Below are 21,730 nucleotides of genomic sequence, written 5' to 3'. Positions count from 1 at the left end.
TATTAATAATTCACTATTTTATATACTTTTGCAACTTATAAAAGTATAATGTTTTTATCTTATTTTTAATGTGACATTTATACTTTCGCATCTTATACTCTAAAGAGATTGTTACATATTCGTTAGCTATTGCATATTTGTGTTACTTGTATATATGTTATTGAGAAAAAAAATTAGTCTTCCTTTGTAACGTAATATTCGTAAGCATCATTATGGTTTGCAAATATGAAAGCAACTGTATTTGTAAGCAATATTTTCACATGCATTTGTATAAATAACTCCAAAATTAGTCTCTAATTATTCCAAGATCCTTTCACACTATATCTATGATATATTATTTTATCTCTGAGTTCCATACGTATTTAAGCTTTTTGATTTACACACAAAACGCAAAAATAAAAGGATTTTTTAATAAAAATAGATTTTGTGGTTCTTTTACAATGCTTAAATAAAAAATAAAAAATAAATTAAAAAGGATTTTATTACATTGAAGATTATTCCTAAAAATATGCTCTTAAAAACAAAGATCGGAATAGGTTATTTGATTTGAATTATTATTTAAATTTAATATTGTTCATAATATACTCTGGTGAGTATTATGCTCAAAATCTAACGAAATTGTTCAGAATCTTAAACTGTTCATAGCTACTATTATGTTTTATAGTTTTTTGAAGGTTGTAGTAAAGTTAATAAATAACGAAAAACTGAACATCTTTATAAAATTATATGTGACGGTCAGTCGTTGAAAGTGCAGGATTAAAGGGTTAATATGTCTAATTAAATTAGAACAATTACTACACACAATTTGTTTTGTTTTTTGTAGCTTTCGTGTATTTTTTCTACATATTTATTCACAAACGGCTTACTATTATTTATTTAAATTTAACTTGAATTTTGAAAATAATGCTATTCATTCCTATAAATATACTGCATTAGGTTTATATTTACAGTTTGTAATAATAGAATATACAGTCATATTTACATTAGTCATTTAGGGGTTAAAGTGGCGCAAAATAGCTACGAGTACTGTGATTTATATTTTATTTTGAGTGTTCCATGTAATATTTTCTCGCACATGTACAACAATTCATTAATTTGTTAAACCAAAAATTGTTTTCTCGAAATATTAATTGCTTTTCTTAATATGTAGCAAAAATATCCATATTATATAGAATCATAATACCTATATATATTTAATCAAATTAAATGTGTACAAATGACAACAAGCCGAAAATTGAATTCAATATTTTTTTTTGATCAACTAAAAAAAGTGTACTTATAAATACTGAAAAATATAAAATGATACATTTTCGAAATTAAATAATTAATTTTAACGGTTGAAAAGTTATTTTGATTAAATTTCAAAGCCTCGGCTCACCAAAATACATTACTACATTTACCACGTCCTCCTCCGCATTCACCAATTTTAACCCCTAGGCATACTAACAGAGGTGGTTAACCCCCCCCCCCTCCTAATAAATTTTCCCCGATTTTCAATCATGACAATTGTTGTGGTCAGTCTTGTCACCTTATTTCAATACTTAAAATCTTCCTCAAAATGAACGTTTGGGTCTAAGTACACAGCTAATGTACATTGTAAATGACACATATATATATCCTGGTATGTAAAATGAAGAAAAACATTAACATTTTTTATTCTGTTACAATGTACAATTTAACACTATTTGATGCATCTGTGAAATTGTTCTATTATATGCAGGATAAAACTAATTTACTTAATTATTTCGTAATATTTTGTTGTTTTTTTTTGTTAATATTTATTCCTAAGAGTAAACAATTACATACATAATATATAAATAAATTTAATATCATTTAAAAAAAATAACTCATTTTCTGAGAGTGGGTGTAAATTGATATTTTTTGAAGAATTATAAAATCCATTAAACTTTAAAATGAATATTCAATTTTCATGTTATAAATGACAACAAATTACCTACCTATTAGTTAAATAAATATTTGTTAGTTCGTAACTATAAAGCCTGCATATTACAATACTTTATTAAATGCTTTTTATATTGTAAAACCAAAATTTAATTAGTGATCCAATCATAAAATGTAAAACAACTTGTATAAGTGTAATTAGTTTATTGTTATACACCTGTGACTTAAAAGAGTAAGACACGATGGTAAATTTATAATAATAAATAACAATATCGTTTTTTATATTAAAATAATTTGCAGTGTACTTAGGTAAGTCATCGTGTTATTGTAGCTTGCAGGATAGTTTTAAGTGTTTAATTAAATATTAATATTTTGTAAAAACAATTGGTTGCAATTTATTTTTATAAAATACTACAATAACTGATCCTGCACGGAATTGCCCGTGACAAAATTAAATAACACCAGTGGATTTACCCTGCCTTCAACTTCGTTAAATGTAAACTACACATATGTTTAACTAATTAATTTGGGTGGTTTTCGCAGTTTATAAAATATAGAGCTATGACTATAACCAATTATGGTAACTGTTTTATCTTGCGTAACCAATGGATTACTAAACAAACAAACAAATATTCGTTTTTTGTGAGAAACAAAATTCGTGTGAGTAACCCACCTTAAAAATGCAAAAATTGGAAAAATTGGCTTTGATGACCATCATATATACAGGATATATCCTTGCGAGTATAGGATTATCTATGTACCGAATTTCAGAACCATAAGTGAGATGGACTTAACTGTGGATAGTTTATACACACCCACGCATATTCTATCAATTATTAATATATATATATATATATATATATATATATATATATATATAATATGATGGACTTGCAAATAATTATTGTAATAAAATAATATGATAAAAACACATTGTAATGTTAAACGCCTTCATGTGATTATTATTTAATAAATAATAGTATTTATTGTTCCATAATATGGACAATGGACATATGGTACTAATGGTACTATTAAATATTAATACTTTAGTTATTTTTCTCAGTCTTTAGTGCCTATATCCATATGGAATATTAAATGTGGTTATCATACTTGAGCCATCAAATTTTCAAGCGGTAATAACAACACGTACTGAATCTCTATTTTCGTCGATGTATTATGAATAATATAATAATATATTATTGTCCTTGTCAGATTTCACAATACATCTATTTTCAATGATTTCGTTAACTCATATATAGTCTTACTTATAAAAAATAGAATTTCCGTCGACAGAACATTCCCTAACAGTACCCATGACTGTGTATAGGACACTGTCACACCGACACGTGCATTAGGTACTATTCTAGTCTCGGGTAACAGTGTAACAGAGTAACAGGCGTAATGCTATATTCAGCGAAATAGCAATAGAGTACTCGATCGGTTATTCCGTCTTATAATGCAATAACATACCGAGGATGTAATATACGATGCACATAAAATGTTTAAAAAAAAATGATAAAAACGAAAACCTTCTTGAAATGCCCGTGCTTGTCTGCTTCCGGGTTTCCAAAGATATTTATTTACCTTGCTGTAAGTATGTTTACAAACTTTTTTTAATATAGATCGAAATACTCACTGAGAATATATTTTTCCGTTCAAAATCGACTCATACAAAAATATACATTTATTGGTACCTATACCTGGTATAATTGTGACTCGTCAACTAAATGTATAATAATACATTCTAACAAAAGGGTAATCGTTAGCGACCAACCATTTGGGTTCCCTTGATATTCTGTAATATTGTTTGAACACTCGTTAATGAGTCTCGAAGCGCGTTCCGTTATCGGTGCATGACATCTATTCTGCTTGCGCAGAATACTCTCTGTCGATTTATTGCCACCCGAATTACGAGGGTTTATGACACGCGACGCATTACGCCTGTACGCAGACACCATAGTGAGAATTAAGTTATATTACTAAAATTTAGGTCGTAGGCATAACTATTAACGTTTATTTTTATTTTTTTTTTTTTGTGGGGTTGTCTAGATATTTTTAGTTTTTCGTTTTCCAATAACAACGTTCTATGTATCTTAAAATTAGCAATAATTATAGTTTTACGACAAACCTACCTCATATCTTTTTTTTTTAATTTGTCTTTCAAATAGTTTTAACTTTTATAATACAAATAACAACAGAATAAAAACAAACAAGAAAATGTACATGAATTAGTACATATTTTATACATTTAAAGAATCTTTTTTTTAAATGATCTAAAAAACTAAACATGTGTAATATGCTCTTAATTTTAAATATATTATTAATATTATAAAATATAAGCAAATTCAATTAAATTGACCTATTTTAGATTCTGGGGGTAGTGATGAATGTATTGATTTTACAATGATGTGTGTTGTGTCTGTGTACACGATATCGAAGTAATGCTTTGATTTTCAACTTCAGTATCTTTTTTATGGGAATTTTTACGCAAAATCGATTTTTTCTTTTGATAACTCAAAAACTTATTCAATATTCACCCTATGTTTATTTTAGCATTGTCTGTACACCATAAAAGTTTTAAAATATTTTCTATTTTCGAGACTTTTATAGGCATAAGAAAAGTTCAATTTATATTAGTTTTTTTTCAATCAATGTCGATAAAAAAAGGTTTCACTGTCAAAAAAAAATGTAACCCGAACCCCAAATTAATTGCACCTATGTACCATAGCTGCAGCAGATGATACTGTCGATAAACATTTACCACAGTGATATTGTCTCGATATCTTATAATATAATATATTAACCACAATCCGTATATATTATTAATGGTTTTCACATTTTAGGAATACCATTGATCATTATACCCACTTGGTGCGTCACAAAACTTTTGGTGCCGACTAAAAATGACGTAAGTAGTCATTGGACACGCACACGTAGAACACATAATAATGGTAATAATACAAATTGTTGTTCTTTTTTTCTTAGTTAGATTTGTACAACCAGATCACATACGAAAGATATTGTCCCTTAATGGCCTCATACGTAGACGATTGGATATATCAGTCACCGATAGTCATCGTTTTGCTGATCAACTCTATATTCCTTGTAAAAATTATGAGGGTAAGTAATGTCGACAAAATCAACAAAAATCTATGGACCTTATATAATACAGTCTATGCAATAGTCTGACGTCATATCACTTTTATATTATGAAGTTCATTTTTGTCACTGGTTTTTGTAAGGTGTTGATAACAAAAATAAGGTCCACCAAATCCGCAGAAACTCACAACTACAAAAAAGCCACCAAAGCTCTTTTAGTGTTGATACCACTACTGGGCATTACCTTTTGTTTGGACATGATCAATCCCAGTTCCACGGGATTACTGGTTAATATTTACAAATTCAGCAAAGTTGTAATAATCAGTACTCAGGTAAGCACTCCATTAAAATCATAGATCTGCAATACCTATAATATATTATGGTTACAACTTACAACCCGATTGAGTACGACTTATCTTTTAGCCTTAAGGTATAACATGATATCGTAATATCGTATGTGTTTTGTCCAATACAAGAACCCACGAGGGAAGGGGGGCAATGGGACCCATTTTTTTTTCTAATCTGAGTACTGTGTATGTACTTATCCCTTATATTATCAAGCACATGGCAACTACCAGCTATATGTCTAAATAGTAATAATAAAAGACATTTTGATCTTGACCCGGATGAAATTGCATGGTGATGGGGAGAAGAGGAGACGATATGTCAATATTCCATAGGTCGAATATCAAATTTATCCCTTAAATACGTCAAGTTTACTTACTATTTACTATTTGGGCTTTTTATTGGAATATACAAGATTAATCCACCAATAATTTGTGATATTTTTATTTAGTGTCTATGTACTTTAATTTACATTTAATTGTTTGAATGCGTTGTAAATTAGCACGTTTTTATCAATATTTCAACTTAAATGTTCATTAAAATTTAACTACTACATATTATTGTGTATTTGAGTTGGATATTAGGAGATGAGCAGTTGAACACTATGAAATTAGCTACTGTACATTTTTTTTTTTTGGAAACTAACTGACCAGTGTGTTGTTCTATTTAAGTATTAATTGTATTATGTTAATTAGGTATATGTATTTTAGATTGTAAATGTAAAATTAGTAAAATCAAACCAAAATGTAATTAATTTAACGTACGGAATAGTGTTATGATGTAACAGTTAAGTAGGTATCACATATAAGCACCTTTATCGTTACCGTTGTCCGTACGGACATTGGCTTCTAGGGGCTTATCCCCCAGAAATTTCAATAGCCACTCAATATGGAATTGTGTGTATATCCATTTGAATAATTCTCGGGATCCAGGCCACTTTACTTTGGATAATGCTATCCCCTCCAAAGACTCAATCAAGTGGCCCCTCATTCCGTACGTGGTCGTCCTGTACACTAATACAAACATTATGTTTGAATCTGTTACTATACAACTACAACAATTTATAATTTGAATTACAATAATCATATTTGAATATCACTGTACAATTTATTATTGTGTATCAATTTATCTGTTAGGGGTTCACCGTCTCGTTACTGTATTGTTTCTTTAACAATGAAGTTCAAAACACATTGAAATACCACATTACTAGATGGCAGACAAAGCGGAAATTCCTCGCTTCGAGAAAAAAATATGGCCGGTCCTGGTTGTCGGTAAAACAAAACAATATAATATGGTACGTCTATTATTAAATTATTAAATTAAATAAATATCTGTCTTATACTCATACTATAAGTTTATAATTACGAAATTTGTACGTATTGTCGATAGAAATCATGCTTAGATACCAGCTTACTAGTCTTAAATTAGACTACTTAGTTAAGTATATATTATTTATATTTCCATAGTATATTGATAGCATTAACTAAAAACTATAAGAATATTTTTGTTAAAAAAAAATTATATTACATCATGGTATAATATGTAAATAGTAAATACCATAGCCATTACATTATGTATGTACCTTTGCGATTCAACTAATTATTTTTTTTTACATAACAAGAGACAACAAATCATATCACCTACGGATAGGGAGGTGTTATTTTAATTAAAACTATGTTCCAGTCCTTCTAAATATATAAAGATTCTGCAGTAAAAAAGTTTTAAACATATGAAAAAAAAATGCTATTTAATTACAATACTATATACGAGTAGGTATTCATATAATGATTATAAATTGTATGTTTAAAAAAATGTTTATATATTTGCCATCATTTCGCTCCTCATTATTTACCATACTAACATGATAGTATTCAGCAACAATTATATTTTAAAACATCAAAAACTTAATAATAAAAATGAGACAAATATCATTTATTTCGAACATTTTGTTTTAAAATAACTTCAAACTAAGTAAAAATAACTATTTACTAATGCTATATTAATGATATATTAGGATATTAATGGGTAATATTTTCTCTAAATATACGAACCACATATCATATTTTTGGCACTAAGCAAATTTACTTATTACTCCCATATACTTAATACTATAGATTAGGTATAAATAAAAAATAAACTGAAAAGGAAGCCTGTCCAATAAAAAAATTAAGTATACTATACGTTATAACTTAGAGCCATACTGCGCTTATGTGATGAAACTACACTGGCTTCGAGCAGAATATCTATTGAAAACCAATCCTAAATAATAACTGTTGTAGTAATAAAATGAATTCAATACACAGTGATCAGCTGGACCCAAAGGAACTGATGCCATGGATACCAGCAAACAACGTTAGATCGTCTTCTTGCATCAGCAACGGCACGACTACCTCAGCGTTGTCAAACATGAGACTGCCCCCGGATACGACTATCGAAATACCACCGGATCCAGAACAACAACATTTATCTAAGGATTCAAATGATGATGGAGCCGAACCGTGAACCATACTATAGTCGTTATGTCGGGTTTAATTATATAATATCATAAATGCATAAAATATTTAAATATTATATATTATTATACGTATTACATTCACAGATATTACACATATATCTGTGAATATAATAAGAGTGATATGTAAATATATTTGTAACTAGCTTTTATTATTATTATTTGTATTTATTTTATTATTGCTGAGGAGTAAAGTATAATATATTAATAATGTAATTTTTTTTTTTACATCGTCAAAAAATATTATAATATTCGAGACGCTATTTTTTCGATGTTTTTTTGATTTTGACTGCTATTTAGTTTCAATAAAATGTCAGTATCCTATTTCTATGTGACTTGAAATACTCATTTTATTATTATTATATAAATGCTGTGTTCTTCTGAAATACTTATTATTTTTGTTACGATAATAATCTGTTAATTTACCATACACTCCCATATAGTACTCTGTACTGGGTACTGTATATTGTACAAGGGTACATATTATCATAGTAAGTTTTAATTAATTAAAAAAGTGTAAAGCTGCATAACCATCTTTATGCTTATTATTATATCGTGTTCATTTATCAATGAACAAGTGCATGTGTATGAACGAGTATAACAATATTTGTTTCAAACGCCAATAATAAAATGTAATATTTACTTTTATTCTTTAACTCCCTAATAATATATACAACTTTCGATGACGATGTGTATGAAATATGAATGGCCTTAAGTAAGAAAGTCCACCAAAAACAATAACTAAAATTTAACATATTCAATCATCTGAAGAAAATATATTATGTACGCTATTTAATTAAATGTTCATATTATTGTTTATTTTATGGACAAAATAACGAAGTGGAGGGATAAAAATAAATATTAAAAATACCTAAGTATTGTTTTTTTAAGCGTTTGAAGTTCAAACTATGACAAACTTATTAAAATTCACGAACATTTGCAAATTATTTTATAGTTAAAAATCTTTAATGCTGCTCAATTTGTGTAGTTCATGCTTCATGTTTGACAATTTAATTCAGGGTTACTTACAATTAGTTTATACTGGAATAAAAACATCTAAAAAATATTTTAATATATAGTTTTTTCTATAGGCATTTTTAATTCAAATTAGAAAGAATTATGTATTTAAATGAAGAATAATGATTTCAATTATTTTGTTGAAATTGAAAGATTCCCGAGTTATTGAAACTTTTAATTTTTATTATTTTATACACACAACGTCATTTTCAAAGCATTAAGATTTGACCTATTTATAGCTTATAACATATTACTATATTAGCTTTTGTAAAATAATAGCCAATAATAGCTAGCGGCTAAAATGTTCTACTATACTTCAATATCAAACCATAGAGTTATTAATTTAAAATATTACTGAATATTATATTACTCATTTTCGAATACTCAAACTCAGACAAACTTCGTGGAAATTGATAGTTGATTATCTCATATATATTTTTATATCAACGGAATCGATTTAGGTACTTATTATTTTTTTGAATCGACATCTGTGATTTGTATACACCGTTATAAACTGTTATATAAATATAAGCGAAATAAAGAGAACATCTGATAAGTGGCACAAACAGTCTAAATAGAAAAAAACGAATTAGTTTTAAACAGACTAAGAATATGCCATACTAAGCTAACACACCATTTCTTAATGGTTGAAGAAGCCCCTAAAATATGTACTACATAATATGAAACCAAATTACAATCAAATATATTTTAAAGACTGTTTCAAATATGAGGAAGCAAAAAAAAACAATACAATTTACTTGAACACTTCTTTGAAATCCTAGGAGACCAAGTAGAAATGAACAATAAAGTAATTTTTCTTTTTTAGGTCTGATTTATAAAACTTATTTAGTTATATATCTATGTAAAAAATGTGTAAAAAATAAAAACTTATAAAGAGTTATTTATTAATATGTGTTTGATATTTTATGAGCTTTAACTATAATGCTCTAACAATATAATTTTAGTTTGTACCTATATAATTTTTAAAATATAAATTAAGTATAATAATATATGTAAGTTAAATACAATGTATTCTAAACGTAAGATAGTTGGATTTAATTAGTTGGAGAAATACAAAAAAGAAGAGTTAGTAGGTACCTCTATTTTTTTTGTAGTATTCCTAAAATTAGTGGGAGTCAATCAAATCATTACATTCACCCATTATCTACTTCAAAGTTTTATAAATAAATTATTGATCAACAAGTCTAATATTGAAATATTGTTTCATTTTTACATATTTTATACATATATTTTTATACCAGCGGAAAAAAAAATTGAGAGACCATAATATTGGATCAGAAAAAGCTTCTGTGAATACAAGTAACCCTCAGCAGAACGCTTCCAATTCGTTGTCAAGTGAAACTATAACAGTCACCAATTTTATGGAAATAATAATATAAGGTATAGTATAGCATAGTCACCTATTTATTATTATTTTTTTTTTATTGTTCTATTGCTGCTGTTCGGACCTTTTCAATACCTTAATATTTTTATTAAAATACAAGGATTAAATCTTTTTATAATAGTTTTTAAATTCAACTCAATATTTATACAAGTATATTAAAATGTTATTATTAAAAAGTTTATAATATCGTCGAGTTCTATCATTTTACTATCTTTAAAGCTTTAAGCATATTATATTTTGATATTATAAAAGGTATATGAATATATGAAGTTTTTTGAATTAATTTTTATTTTGTTATCTCAAGAATACTAAGAAAACATACATTGAGTAAATCATCAATAAGCCCTGAAACAGAAAACACTTGACTGTGTAGCATGTATATACATATTTTAATTAAAAAATGGAACTCTCTCGTGCGCATTCAGTAAAAAATAATTTTTTTCCGTCCATTAAATATAACATATAATATCAATAACAAACAACTCAAAAACAAGGGTGGTAAATATAATAATATGTTGTGTTACGGGCTTAGTCCTTCAACTTCACGCATAATAAAACGGCATCATATACAATGTAATAAAGTTTATTTTTCGCATTAATACGTTGTATCGATGATGATAACAATCACTAACAAATGTATATCATTATTATTGATTTAAATCGTTTTGAACGGCGGTGAAAAAAAATCTAATCCTAGTGAGCGTGTGTGTACGTTAAACGTAAAGGGTCGCCAGTGGAGTTTAATAGGAAAAATAACCAACCGAAAAACTTTGGAGATCATAATTTTACAATATTATAAATTTGTAAAAATATAATATCGTAATAATAACACGACAACGTGTCGTCGTCCACCACAGATCTCGTACAGCGTATTTACATACTACGCGTATATAACATCGTTTGTCCGGCGTGCTTGCCTACATAATAATCGCCACCGGAGCTTTATTGTTGTTCAGCAGACTATAAAATTCGCGGTGGTGTCCGTTTCCACGACAGGATTAAAATTATATTATTATTATCGCAATATATTATTGTTATTATTATTATTATTATTATTATTATTATTATTACTATTATTACTATTATGTACACAGTTTGAGCGCCTTGTATTTTGCGCCGCACGCTCCATTACGTGCACGGGTTTGTTGTGGTCGTTTATTATCATATTATAAAATACACAAGGCGTTGTTGTTGTTGTCGTCGTCGCCGTCGTCGACCGCATAATATACCTATTATTGTTATTATTATTCCTATTCAAAAGCTGTGATCGAGGATATGATAAATCCGTGTACAAAAATATAAATGTTTTTTAAAAAAGAAGGGTTTGTTGACTGTTGTGCTGACTCTGTTCGAGTATAATATTAATAATAACAACATCGAGTTGTCCGAGTAGCCGAAAATCGATATTCTGCTGTGTTCTAGCGGGGTTCCGAGGACCGATGTACACATTCGTATGATTATCATGAACAGTGTAAAGACTATAATAAGGGTTCATATTTTCTTGATGTATTTTGCTCTTACATATCTTATGTTAACATTTAACAATGAAGGTATTTTATTTTTTGTTTTCGTTTACATGACTTTTTGGAAAAATTTTAACACACAAAAATAAATACTAGATAATTATACATAATTATATAAGTAAATGTATTGGATTATGCGCTTGTTGTGCAACATTTAAAATATGTTTTGATGTTATTAAGGAAATATCCTTTGATACCAGAATATATACAAGATTGTCTTTTTTTATATCTTATAAGAAACATATCATTTGACTAATTCAAGGGTTCTTTTTGTCGTTTGACTTGTTTGATTGTAAATAACAGTTTTTTCTTATCGTAGGTTTTTATGTTGTATTATAATTAAATATAAACATATTATTTAAATAATTTTTTGAGCTTAAATAGCATGAATAGCTTTATGGCAATACATAATTATATACAACTAAGAGAAACACTATAATGTAACAGTACAACTATAGTACTTACTATATTATTGTAACAAGTACCGTAATTACATTATAATTTATACCCTGTAGCCTACAAAAGAGCAATGTTTTTTATTAATGTGTAACTGATAAATTACAATATTTATTATGAAAGAGAAAAGCATACTAAGGGAGCTCAAACAATACCACCCGTAGGCCATGAATATTGTTGTGTGTTTAATATTTATACCTTGTCAAAAATAATAGTTGCAGCAATAATGTACGTGTAAAAGTTCTAGTATATCAATAATGTTCATTTGTCATCCTGCAGACTATAGTGGTCAAAGTAATCATACAGCGTAATATGGTCATTCTGATCATCATCAAATCAATCAGTAATGAGTTTTGTGAAGATTATTTAAAATTGAAATTCTCAATTGCATCTATCGATATTAATCGGACGGATTAAATTTAACCAAAACGAATCAAACAACCATTGAACCATCATTAATCAATATAATAGGGCAAGAAAATAAATGTCTGGATTAGAATATAATATTAGGTACGAGTATAATATAGGTACTATTATCATACGTTATTACATTGCTATCGTTAATATCGTTCGTAGATATTTAAGGAGAATCCATATTCACATGCTTTGTCTCAGCCTTACTAATACTTAACATACCAAATTTTATGTTCTAAATAATTAATTTATTAGCTCTGTTATGTAATGTTAGAGTGAATTAAACTATTATCAAATTTAGACGTAAGAATATATAAAATATAATAATATAATATAAAAATATAATATCTAAAAGATGACATACGGTTTTTTTGTATTTCAATTTTAACCCTTCGCAGAAAGAATTAAATTTTGTATTGATCACTCTGATAGTGAATTTTTTTTATAAAAATATCGGTATACAGCTTAAAGTAAAGATGTAATTTGGTATTTTGTGTTAACTGCTTTTTCCTTAGATATCCAAACCATAGTATATTTTATCACCTCGTACATATTGGTAATACCGACATAAATTTCTTAAAACTGTGTTAAAGACAGGCACAATGAAAATCTGAAATATTTGATAAGCACCAGTGCCTATACTGTTTAGGCATACGGCATTATTCACTACTTCAGTAGTCATCACTGCAGTCCAGAAAAAAAAGAGTAAAAATGATAAATATGACACTATAACCTATAATACTATACTGGGGGTCTCCAATCATAAGTACCCTATCGGCCAGTGGTGAATCTGAACCTCAACCAGGTTCGGGGGAAGCGATAAAATTGTTTTAATGCAGCTCTTGATGAATGTTGATACGAAGATTCCCATAGAAAACCCACAATATCATGGTTTTCTTTTTAACAGTTATTTTCATTTATTATATTATTCAACGCTTCTCATATGACACTTTTATTACTAAAGATATAGATAGGCAATATAAAGCATAAAAAAAAACAATGTATCAACTCCCGAGGGGAATTGGTGATCCATCCATTCAATCCCAAATACACCACTGCTTTCAGCAAGCCTGGACCTTAAAATATTTGTTTCGTAGTATTTATTTAGTGTTTATTATGTAGTATTTACGCTGCAGTGAACCCTACGCATTTGTGTACCCGCATAAATGTAAATTTTTTATCAAGATCTAACCTTTGTTTCTATTATAACCTACAAAATTAATTTATCGACCGACCTATTCTTAGAACTTGTGGTCAAGCTTAAAAAATAATTAATAGATTCGTGCATTTTTTTAATGTAATTTACGTTATCGTTTTATATCGTCCTTAAAAATAATATGCTTGTCTTATAGGTACTTTATGTCTTTGTCCAAATCATAATGTCGTATATCAAATGAACATAACATCCACTTTTAAACAATTACATTGCAATCTAAAATTATATTCTCAGAATGTAAATGAATGTAAATCTTGCTTTATATAATATTAAAATTCTTTGTAAGAATTGTTCACTTTTAAACATAAAAAAATAGTACAACAACTAAATAATTAATTCAAGTAATTCCATAGTTCAATAGGTACCAATTTAAAAATAAAAATCATAGCACGCTACTCAACATTTTTCCTCTACGAGGAATATCTACGAATCATAAATATGTTTCTTTTAATAAGTAACCACGACAGCATAAACCTTACGAAAATTCAGCCAGAAACAAAAAATGTGTATCCAGCTCAAAAATATATTTATGTTAAGAATGATTATATTAATGGACATTGTGAAAATTACACTTACATTTCACGCATGAACTGATATTATATAGATATTACTTTATATGTGTACAAGCAACTATGTAGTTTTAATTAATTTTTGAATACAAATAGTTTAAGCATTAATAAATTATTTGAAATTTAAAATTCTGGTAAATAAAAATTTTAATAAATAATATTTTAAAAAACTTTTTATTTAATAGAAATTAAATGTTGAAGTATATTTGTTTTCTTAAACATTGGCTTTTGAAATATAGTACTTCAAAGAGAAAACTTCTGAAAATAAATTCTTCAGAAAGTAAATTTACTTGGGATTTTTTCTTAATTCGTCAAAGACTATAGCAATTAGGAAAGCGAAGAATTCAAATTTACTAAGTACCAAGTAAAAATATGGTTTTATATCACATCACTAGATTAATCTGTATACCTACAACTTACAAGTAATTAAACGTAGGTATGTAATTTTAAAAATACATTGCCGTATTATCATTCGTAGTATTTAAGATAGTACCTAGTATGAAAATATGAAATATTTTTTAATATTAAATTAAATATTCTTTACTACTTTTAGATAGAACTGTCAGGGTGCGATATTGATTATGAGTACTGAACAGAAGGCACTTAAAAAAAATTAAATATATTTATTAAAATATTTTCTTGTCTGATCATAATTTTTTCCGATTTCTTCTCTGGTTACTTTTTATAGTTATAGTTAACAATTAAAAAATAAACCCGATAAGAAAAGAAAATAATGTGTTTATACTTTCATAGTATAGACTATGCAGGCTCATAATTATAAAAAATATAATCACAAGTTGAATAATAGTTGGTAATTAAATTTACTTCTTTCTTTCTCTCTCTCTAAATTATAATATATTACAGAATCGTCTGTACGAAAATTGAACATAATTTGAAGCAGCTTAGCATATTGATTTGTGATGGACATAAAAATAGTTACGTCTTGTTGAAAGTTGGAGAATATCCATAATTATGATTCGTTTTCCTCAAAAATAATAACAGCAATATAATAAACCTATAATTCAATTTGAAGTTATAGTTTTGAGTTTTATAATCTTAAAAATTGAAAATAGGCATAATATATTTTCAAAACGAATAATTTACTTTTTAATACGTAGTACGATATTATTATTTATGAATCTATAAGTTCCTAACAGTAGTTACCAGTATTTTTCTATCTTAAAATTTTATTTTTATAAGCGTTTGAAGGTCTTTTTTGACGAAATATGATATCTATTGAAACAAAAAATAAAGATTATTTCTATAACAATTTTAGTGTCTTTGTTGTGAATTAAAATAAATTCCTCGTAGAGACTTGAAACTTTTCACCATTAATACTTACATTATTATTTTCTATACCTATGTCCTATATTGTATATATAGATTAAATCTTCAAAATATTTTGACTAACTTTAAGCTATTTGATCATCATCATTTTGACTTTTTCACACTAAGTCTTGGTACATCGATATTTACGCATAAATTATAAGTTAGTAACAGTAATATGAGATGATATGATATTATAACAGTAATTTATTTTAACTGTATAATATTTTTATTATATAATGTACCTATTCGATATTTTTGGCAAAAAAAATCACTATACGCGTATTGCTAATAGAAAAATAGATAAATTTCTAATAATAATTTAAATAAATTATAAAATACCTTAAGAAGTTATAGAAATTAACAAACCGTTTCCATTTGTCATTGTTTTGCATATGCAATGGCTTATTATTTAATTTGATCACATCCATTATCCATTACAGTGACCTATTAATGACGAAGTACACTTTAAATCTACAAGAAAGCGGAGTGCGTTCGGCAATTTTTTTTTTACCTTTATTGTATACTATTAAGTAGGTAGGTGTTCATGATGTGTTTTCACAATATATAGGTATTTACTGAAATATTGGTATATGACACAAACCGGAATACTTGACATGATTGGGTAAAAAAAACTGCTAAATACCTATATAGATCATTGTATTCATTAATAAGGTATTTTAAAACATTTTACGAAGAATCTTAACAACTGCAGTCTGCAGTATTTTGCATTTACATTTGCATTTCTGCAGAAGTATGATGCATGAGTATACATTTGAAAGGACATCAACTTATACTAATCAATCGAATACCATTAAACGGGCATTATTCAGAAATTGAATAGTGGAAAATGCAGCATTCCTCTTCAGACCCAGGGTAACAAGTACACAGCAGCAATTTTAGTCAAATTACCATTTACAGTTACAATTATTTTAGCATATTATGGTGTAACTATATATTTTCTGTTTGAAAGTACTTTCATCCGAACGTCCGGGTGACAGAATTACGACCGACAATTATTATTTTGTGGTTGTAACAATAGATAATGGTTGTATAAAACTGGAGTTATGTACAACAACGCGAAAACATGACATTTTTAATAAAAATAACACAAGTCGGACATAACAATGTAAAGTTACCACGCTCATTTACTCGTCTCGCTTCGTTTACAAGCAGGGTGTAGGACAGTGAAGATAGTGGTGTAGCCATTTGTAAATTTATAACGTTTTTTATAACAAAAAAATCCATTTTTTACTTTTTTACAACCTTTTTGGATTCTGGATGTAGCTGATAACTAGATATACGAATATGTGTTAACTGCTTTATTTAGCATAATTGTCAATATGCTTACATTTGAACCTTAAAACTCAAATTGTTACCCAAAAAATGAATTGATTTCCCTGTAATAATTCAATAATTATCTAAGGCTTGAAGGATTGGTGTGTAAAAGTGAATGTGAATATAGTAGGTTGAAGTCATATAGTAGGTTGAATTTAAAAAAAAACTGTGTCTTTATGTATCTTTAATAATTTTAAATTTCTATGATATCAACTTATGAAGAACAGTGTATAAAATGTGCATACTTTTTAACTGAACGAACAATTTCTTAACGAAATGTATAGGAAAAAAACGTTTATGTTTATATATTATATTTGCCTTAAAAAGATTCAAAATATATTTTTTAAAGTATAGAAAATGCTTTTATAAACATTTGTTGAAAATATAAAGTATCTATAGTGATTTGATTTAGAATTAATACTGAGAATTTTTCATTTTGCCCTCTAAAAAGTACAACTGGACTCAATTTTTTTTAAGGAACATCCTCAAAGTTAAAAATTAAAAATTCTGTGTATTTAGATAAAAAAAAACTTTCATTATTTATAAATCAATATATTCATCACTCCGCTCAGAATTTAAAAAACATAGTTTTGTTGTAAAACTGATACTGTCTTCAGTGCATAACAATGTATCCACGGAATATCTGAGTTGTTACGACGGAGAATTACGTATATTAAATTATTGTGTTCCAAATAAAGCCGAAATGATTCAATTTTGTTTATAAAACTGTATTGAGTTAACTGTTTGGTTGTTTGCTAAACAATACGGGATCTGCTGGGCTCTGTATTTAGTCCCTAAATACTTATAATGTTTCCAAGGGTACGTTAAGTTAATTAAGAGATCTCAACTTTAATCGGTTTAGACAAAGTTAGAAAACTATTCTGTTTCCACTTGTATTGGGTAGATTTGATGAAAACGAAAATGTATTTTAATTCATTGCTATTCATCTTAACAATTTTTTAAGTACTACCTAAATTGAAAAAATGTCTTTTTACTTAAAACTTTTTCATATGTAACTACTTAAGTATTTTAAATGCTTATTAAGCACATTTTTTTCAATCTAGAATAAAAAAGAATTTTTGCTTCCGTAATATTTTAAAGATATAACTTTCATGAATTGCAATTTCATTTAAATTAAGAACATCTTGATAAAGACACAAATACTAAGCGATTTAAAAATAACCGTTTAGGAAATACTGTTTAAGGTACAACTGTTCTTCAATATAATACATTCAAACTAATGAAATGCGTCTTTTAAATTTATTACACAATTCATCTAATACAAGTAAATTTGCATTTTATTTTGAAGTGACAACATTTAAATATTCTTCAAAAAAGCTGCTAAAACGATCTTAAGTTGTCCGCTGAAATCATATTTCGAATGCGATAACAATCGCTTTCTATTTAATATGTAAATATTGAAAATAGTAAATACGCCCATACATATCGTTAACTCAATGACAAAATACTCGTACAATTTGTATTAGATTATGGTATAATTTATATCTGCATTAACATAAATATGTTCTTATTTAATATTTTTCATTTGTTATACAATTCAATACATTTATCATGTGCATTATTCACTATTTAGTATCTAAATACGATACAATATAATAGTTAGACAAATAAAATATACCCTAAATCTTAGTTAAATAAAATATATTTTTTTTAAAGTTCAATTGTTTATGCATGATAGCATATAAATCAGTTTTGAAAAATGTTCAGATAAAACTGAATTCCACAAACATTTTCGAAAATAAACTGAGCATAATTTTAACCATATAATATGGTGTATAAAATCTGTTACGACATGTATGAATATTCTAGATGAACATTCAATACTTCAAAATGTAAAAAACAATTAGAATCTAGAAAGTATCATTAATGCTAGTGTACTCGTAACCAGCAATAAGCTTAATACCGAGCAACTATTAAAAAGCACTTAATATGTTTTTAATTACCTGTTTTGTTAAAATAAAATTCAACGTGCTAGTAGGTACTGAAATTTTTTTATATCAAATATATTTTAACAAACTAAACAATACCGTGTGATAAACCGAAAATAATATAATACATTTTAATCTAGTTTTTAACCTTTTTAAATTTCGGTTATTATGTCATACTGATTTACGGTGCAACATTCAATATTGATGCCTACATAAATGTATAGAATAAATCATAGTTTTGTTGAACTTTTGTAAAGAACTCTGACTAACACAACACAACCATGAGCCAACTAAGCCAATTAAGTTTTCTCTGCTTATTTTTCCATAAAATAGCAATTTTATAGGCAGAAATAAATAAATATGCAAAACAACTGGCCGTTCAAGAACTTTGTGGAATAAAACTGTTAAAACTGTAAAAATATAAATATATACGTACTTATAGTTTTTAATATTGCACCGTAGATAATACTCGTATAATATAATACGAGTGTACAATAGTAGTAGTTTAAAAGGAACACTCGAATGACTCTCCTTCGATGTTAATATTATAAAATTGTAGTTTTCGTTGGTTCATCTCAACTTAAAGTAAAATACTAATTTGCATCCTACTCAAACATTTCCAACTAAGCAGTATTTAATATTAATTTTCAGTTGTATTGATTAACTAGAGATATTATTTGTCAAAACACATATATTTTGATTTTTGTTTTAGGATTCAGAAACGTGTTAAAAGTAACAAACGATAACAATCGTTGCAAAACTTACAAACATTTTAAACTCTGATTACAGCGATGAATGTATTGGTTCTAAAATTGTATGTGTCTAAATTAATAAATTCCAAGAAAAACAATAAATGTATTGATTTTACTATAATACCTATGTGTTTTTTTAATTTTATTTTTACTGTTTTTGTTCTGTGTATACGAAAAGTAGTAGAAAAAATAATTTGATAATCAAAATTAAGAGTTGTATCTAATAGTTAATTGGATATAGTTGGTTCTTTCGAGAAGACAAAATTAAAAATTTTGAATACTTTTAGAAACAAAAAATTAAAGAATAACTGGAATTCGTATACAAAATTGATTGGTTTAACTCATAAACAAATAACCGCGGATACTTGAAATTTTCTCCAAATGTTTATATTAGCATAATAAAAAAGTAAATGTAATACAAAGTTTTTCATATTATTATAATGTGGTTCTTGTAGAAATTCAAAAAGAAAAGAAAAATTGCATTGACACAATTGTTTTTTTTTATTAATTTCGAGATATTGAAATTTTAATTTTCAAAAAAACCGCTGTTAGGTATTTATATGAACAAAACAATTTTTCTAACAATTGGTTTTAATTTCTAATTGAATTATGTTAAACGTAACAAGAAACAAGAAACTTTTCATCATTATGGCATTATGTGTTTATGCCTAATGTTTTTATTATTTTATATACACAATAATATTTTCAAAATAATTAGACAGACTAATTTTAATACCACGAATCTTTAAAAATAGGTACATACCATTCTACGTTACGCTGTTTTTCATAGTAGAAGTAAGTTCTTTTGAAATTTTGTTCATATTATTACTAGGGATTTTATACCCAAATCGGCTAATTCAAAAATGTCCACATCTAAAATGTTTTTATGTTTTTTGCATATGTATATTCAATGTAGAAATATAAAAATAAGGTGCATATTGCATTATAAGAAGACATCCTGTAATATATACTTTATGACGTATACCCACTGTGTTATAAAAATACTATTACTTTGACCTTTGGATTGAAATGATGTTTTGAAATAAAAACAATTTTATAAAAATAATATGTAATAATATTATAATTGTATAATAATTAATTTTGTAAGTTAAAATTGGTCCATTCGGTATAACTTTCATTTCATTACTATAATGTTTATTCCTATTGGATAATCTTTCCAAACTCTAGTTTCTCACAGTTGTCTCATTTTATTTACGAAGTTTCATTGCAACATGGAATTTCATAATTTTATTTTCAGAAGTATAAAATAGTTTTTATATTCATGGCTGTGACTAGATTTTTGTAATAAACATATTACACATATGTCTAAACATTTTAGGGGAAAAATTGAAATGTGCATATCTATATACTTTTAAGTGCGAAAATTAACTTAGGACATAACTTAATAAATGATTATAAGCCAACATTGTCTTCAAAATTAAATGTAATTACCTAATATAATATAAAATACGTAATTATATACTGATAATTACAATGTTACATTACATTGTTCAATTAATATACATGATTTCAAAACAAATGGAAAAAAATATTTAAATAATAATAAAATATTAATATTATATTATTATAAATTATAATATAACTAATGGCCTTTGTTGTCGATGTTATGTTTGTGATCAATAAAAAAAAAATAATAATAATAATTGTTTATTATATAATATATTGTGATTAAATATGTCATCAAATTTTAGGGCTAAAAGCTATCTACAGTAAAACCTAGGTAAAAATTGCAAAAGAAAAAACCACGGAAAAACTGAAAAGAAAAAAGACAATTATCCCATAATAATTATTTGGAATGGACTCCGTAATACGTTATCAGAAGTGCTTCACCAAAATCCATTATTGTAAACGAAGCATATATTTTTCTGCTCCTTTGATATTCGTTA

General features: G+C 26.7%; 1 protein-coding gene across 1 annotated transcript in view; it reads left to right on the top strand.

The window, feature by feature from the left end:
• LOC111032946 (diuretic hormone receptor-like) overlaps positions 1 to 7,914 on the top strand; it is a 51,307-nt gene extending 43,393 nt beyond the window's left edge. Inside the window, exons 8-12 of the mRNA XM_022313439.1 lie at positions 4,746 to 4,810; positions 4,888 to 5,022; positions 5,145 to 5,333; positions 6,483 to 6,640; positions 7,650 to 7,914. Coding sequence (XP_022169131.1) covers positions 4,746 to 4,810; positions 4,888 to 5,022; positions 5,145 to 5,333; positions 6,483 to 6,640; positions 7,650 to 7,848 — 746 coding nt within the window. The 3' untranslated portion in view covers positions 7,849 to 7,914. The remainder of the gene's footprint in view (positions 1 to 4,745; positions 4,811 to 4,887; positions 5,023 to 5,144; positions 5,334 to 6,482; positions 6,641 to 7,649) is intronic.
• The last annotated feature ends 13,816 nt before the right edge of the window (positions 7,915 to 21,730 follow it).

The sequence above is a fragment of the Myzus persicae genome, unplaced genomic scaffold, assembly GCF_001856785.1.
Source record: "Myzus persicae strain clone G006 unplaced genomic scaffold, MPER_G0061.0, whole genome shotgun sequence".
NCBI classification, from domain to species: Eukaryota; Metazoa; Arthropoda; class Insecta; order Hemiptera; family Aphididae; genus Myzus; species Myzus persicae.
This window is presented reverse-complemented; position numbering and strand designations above follow the sequence as displayed.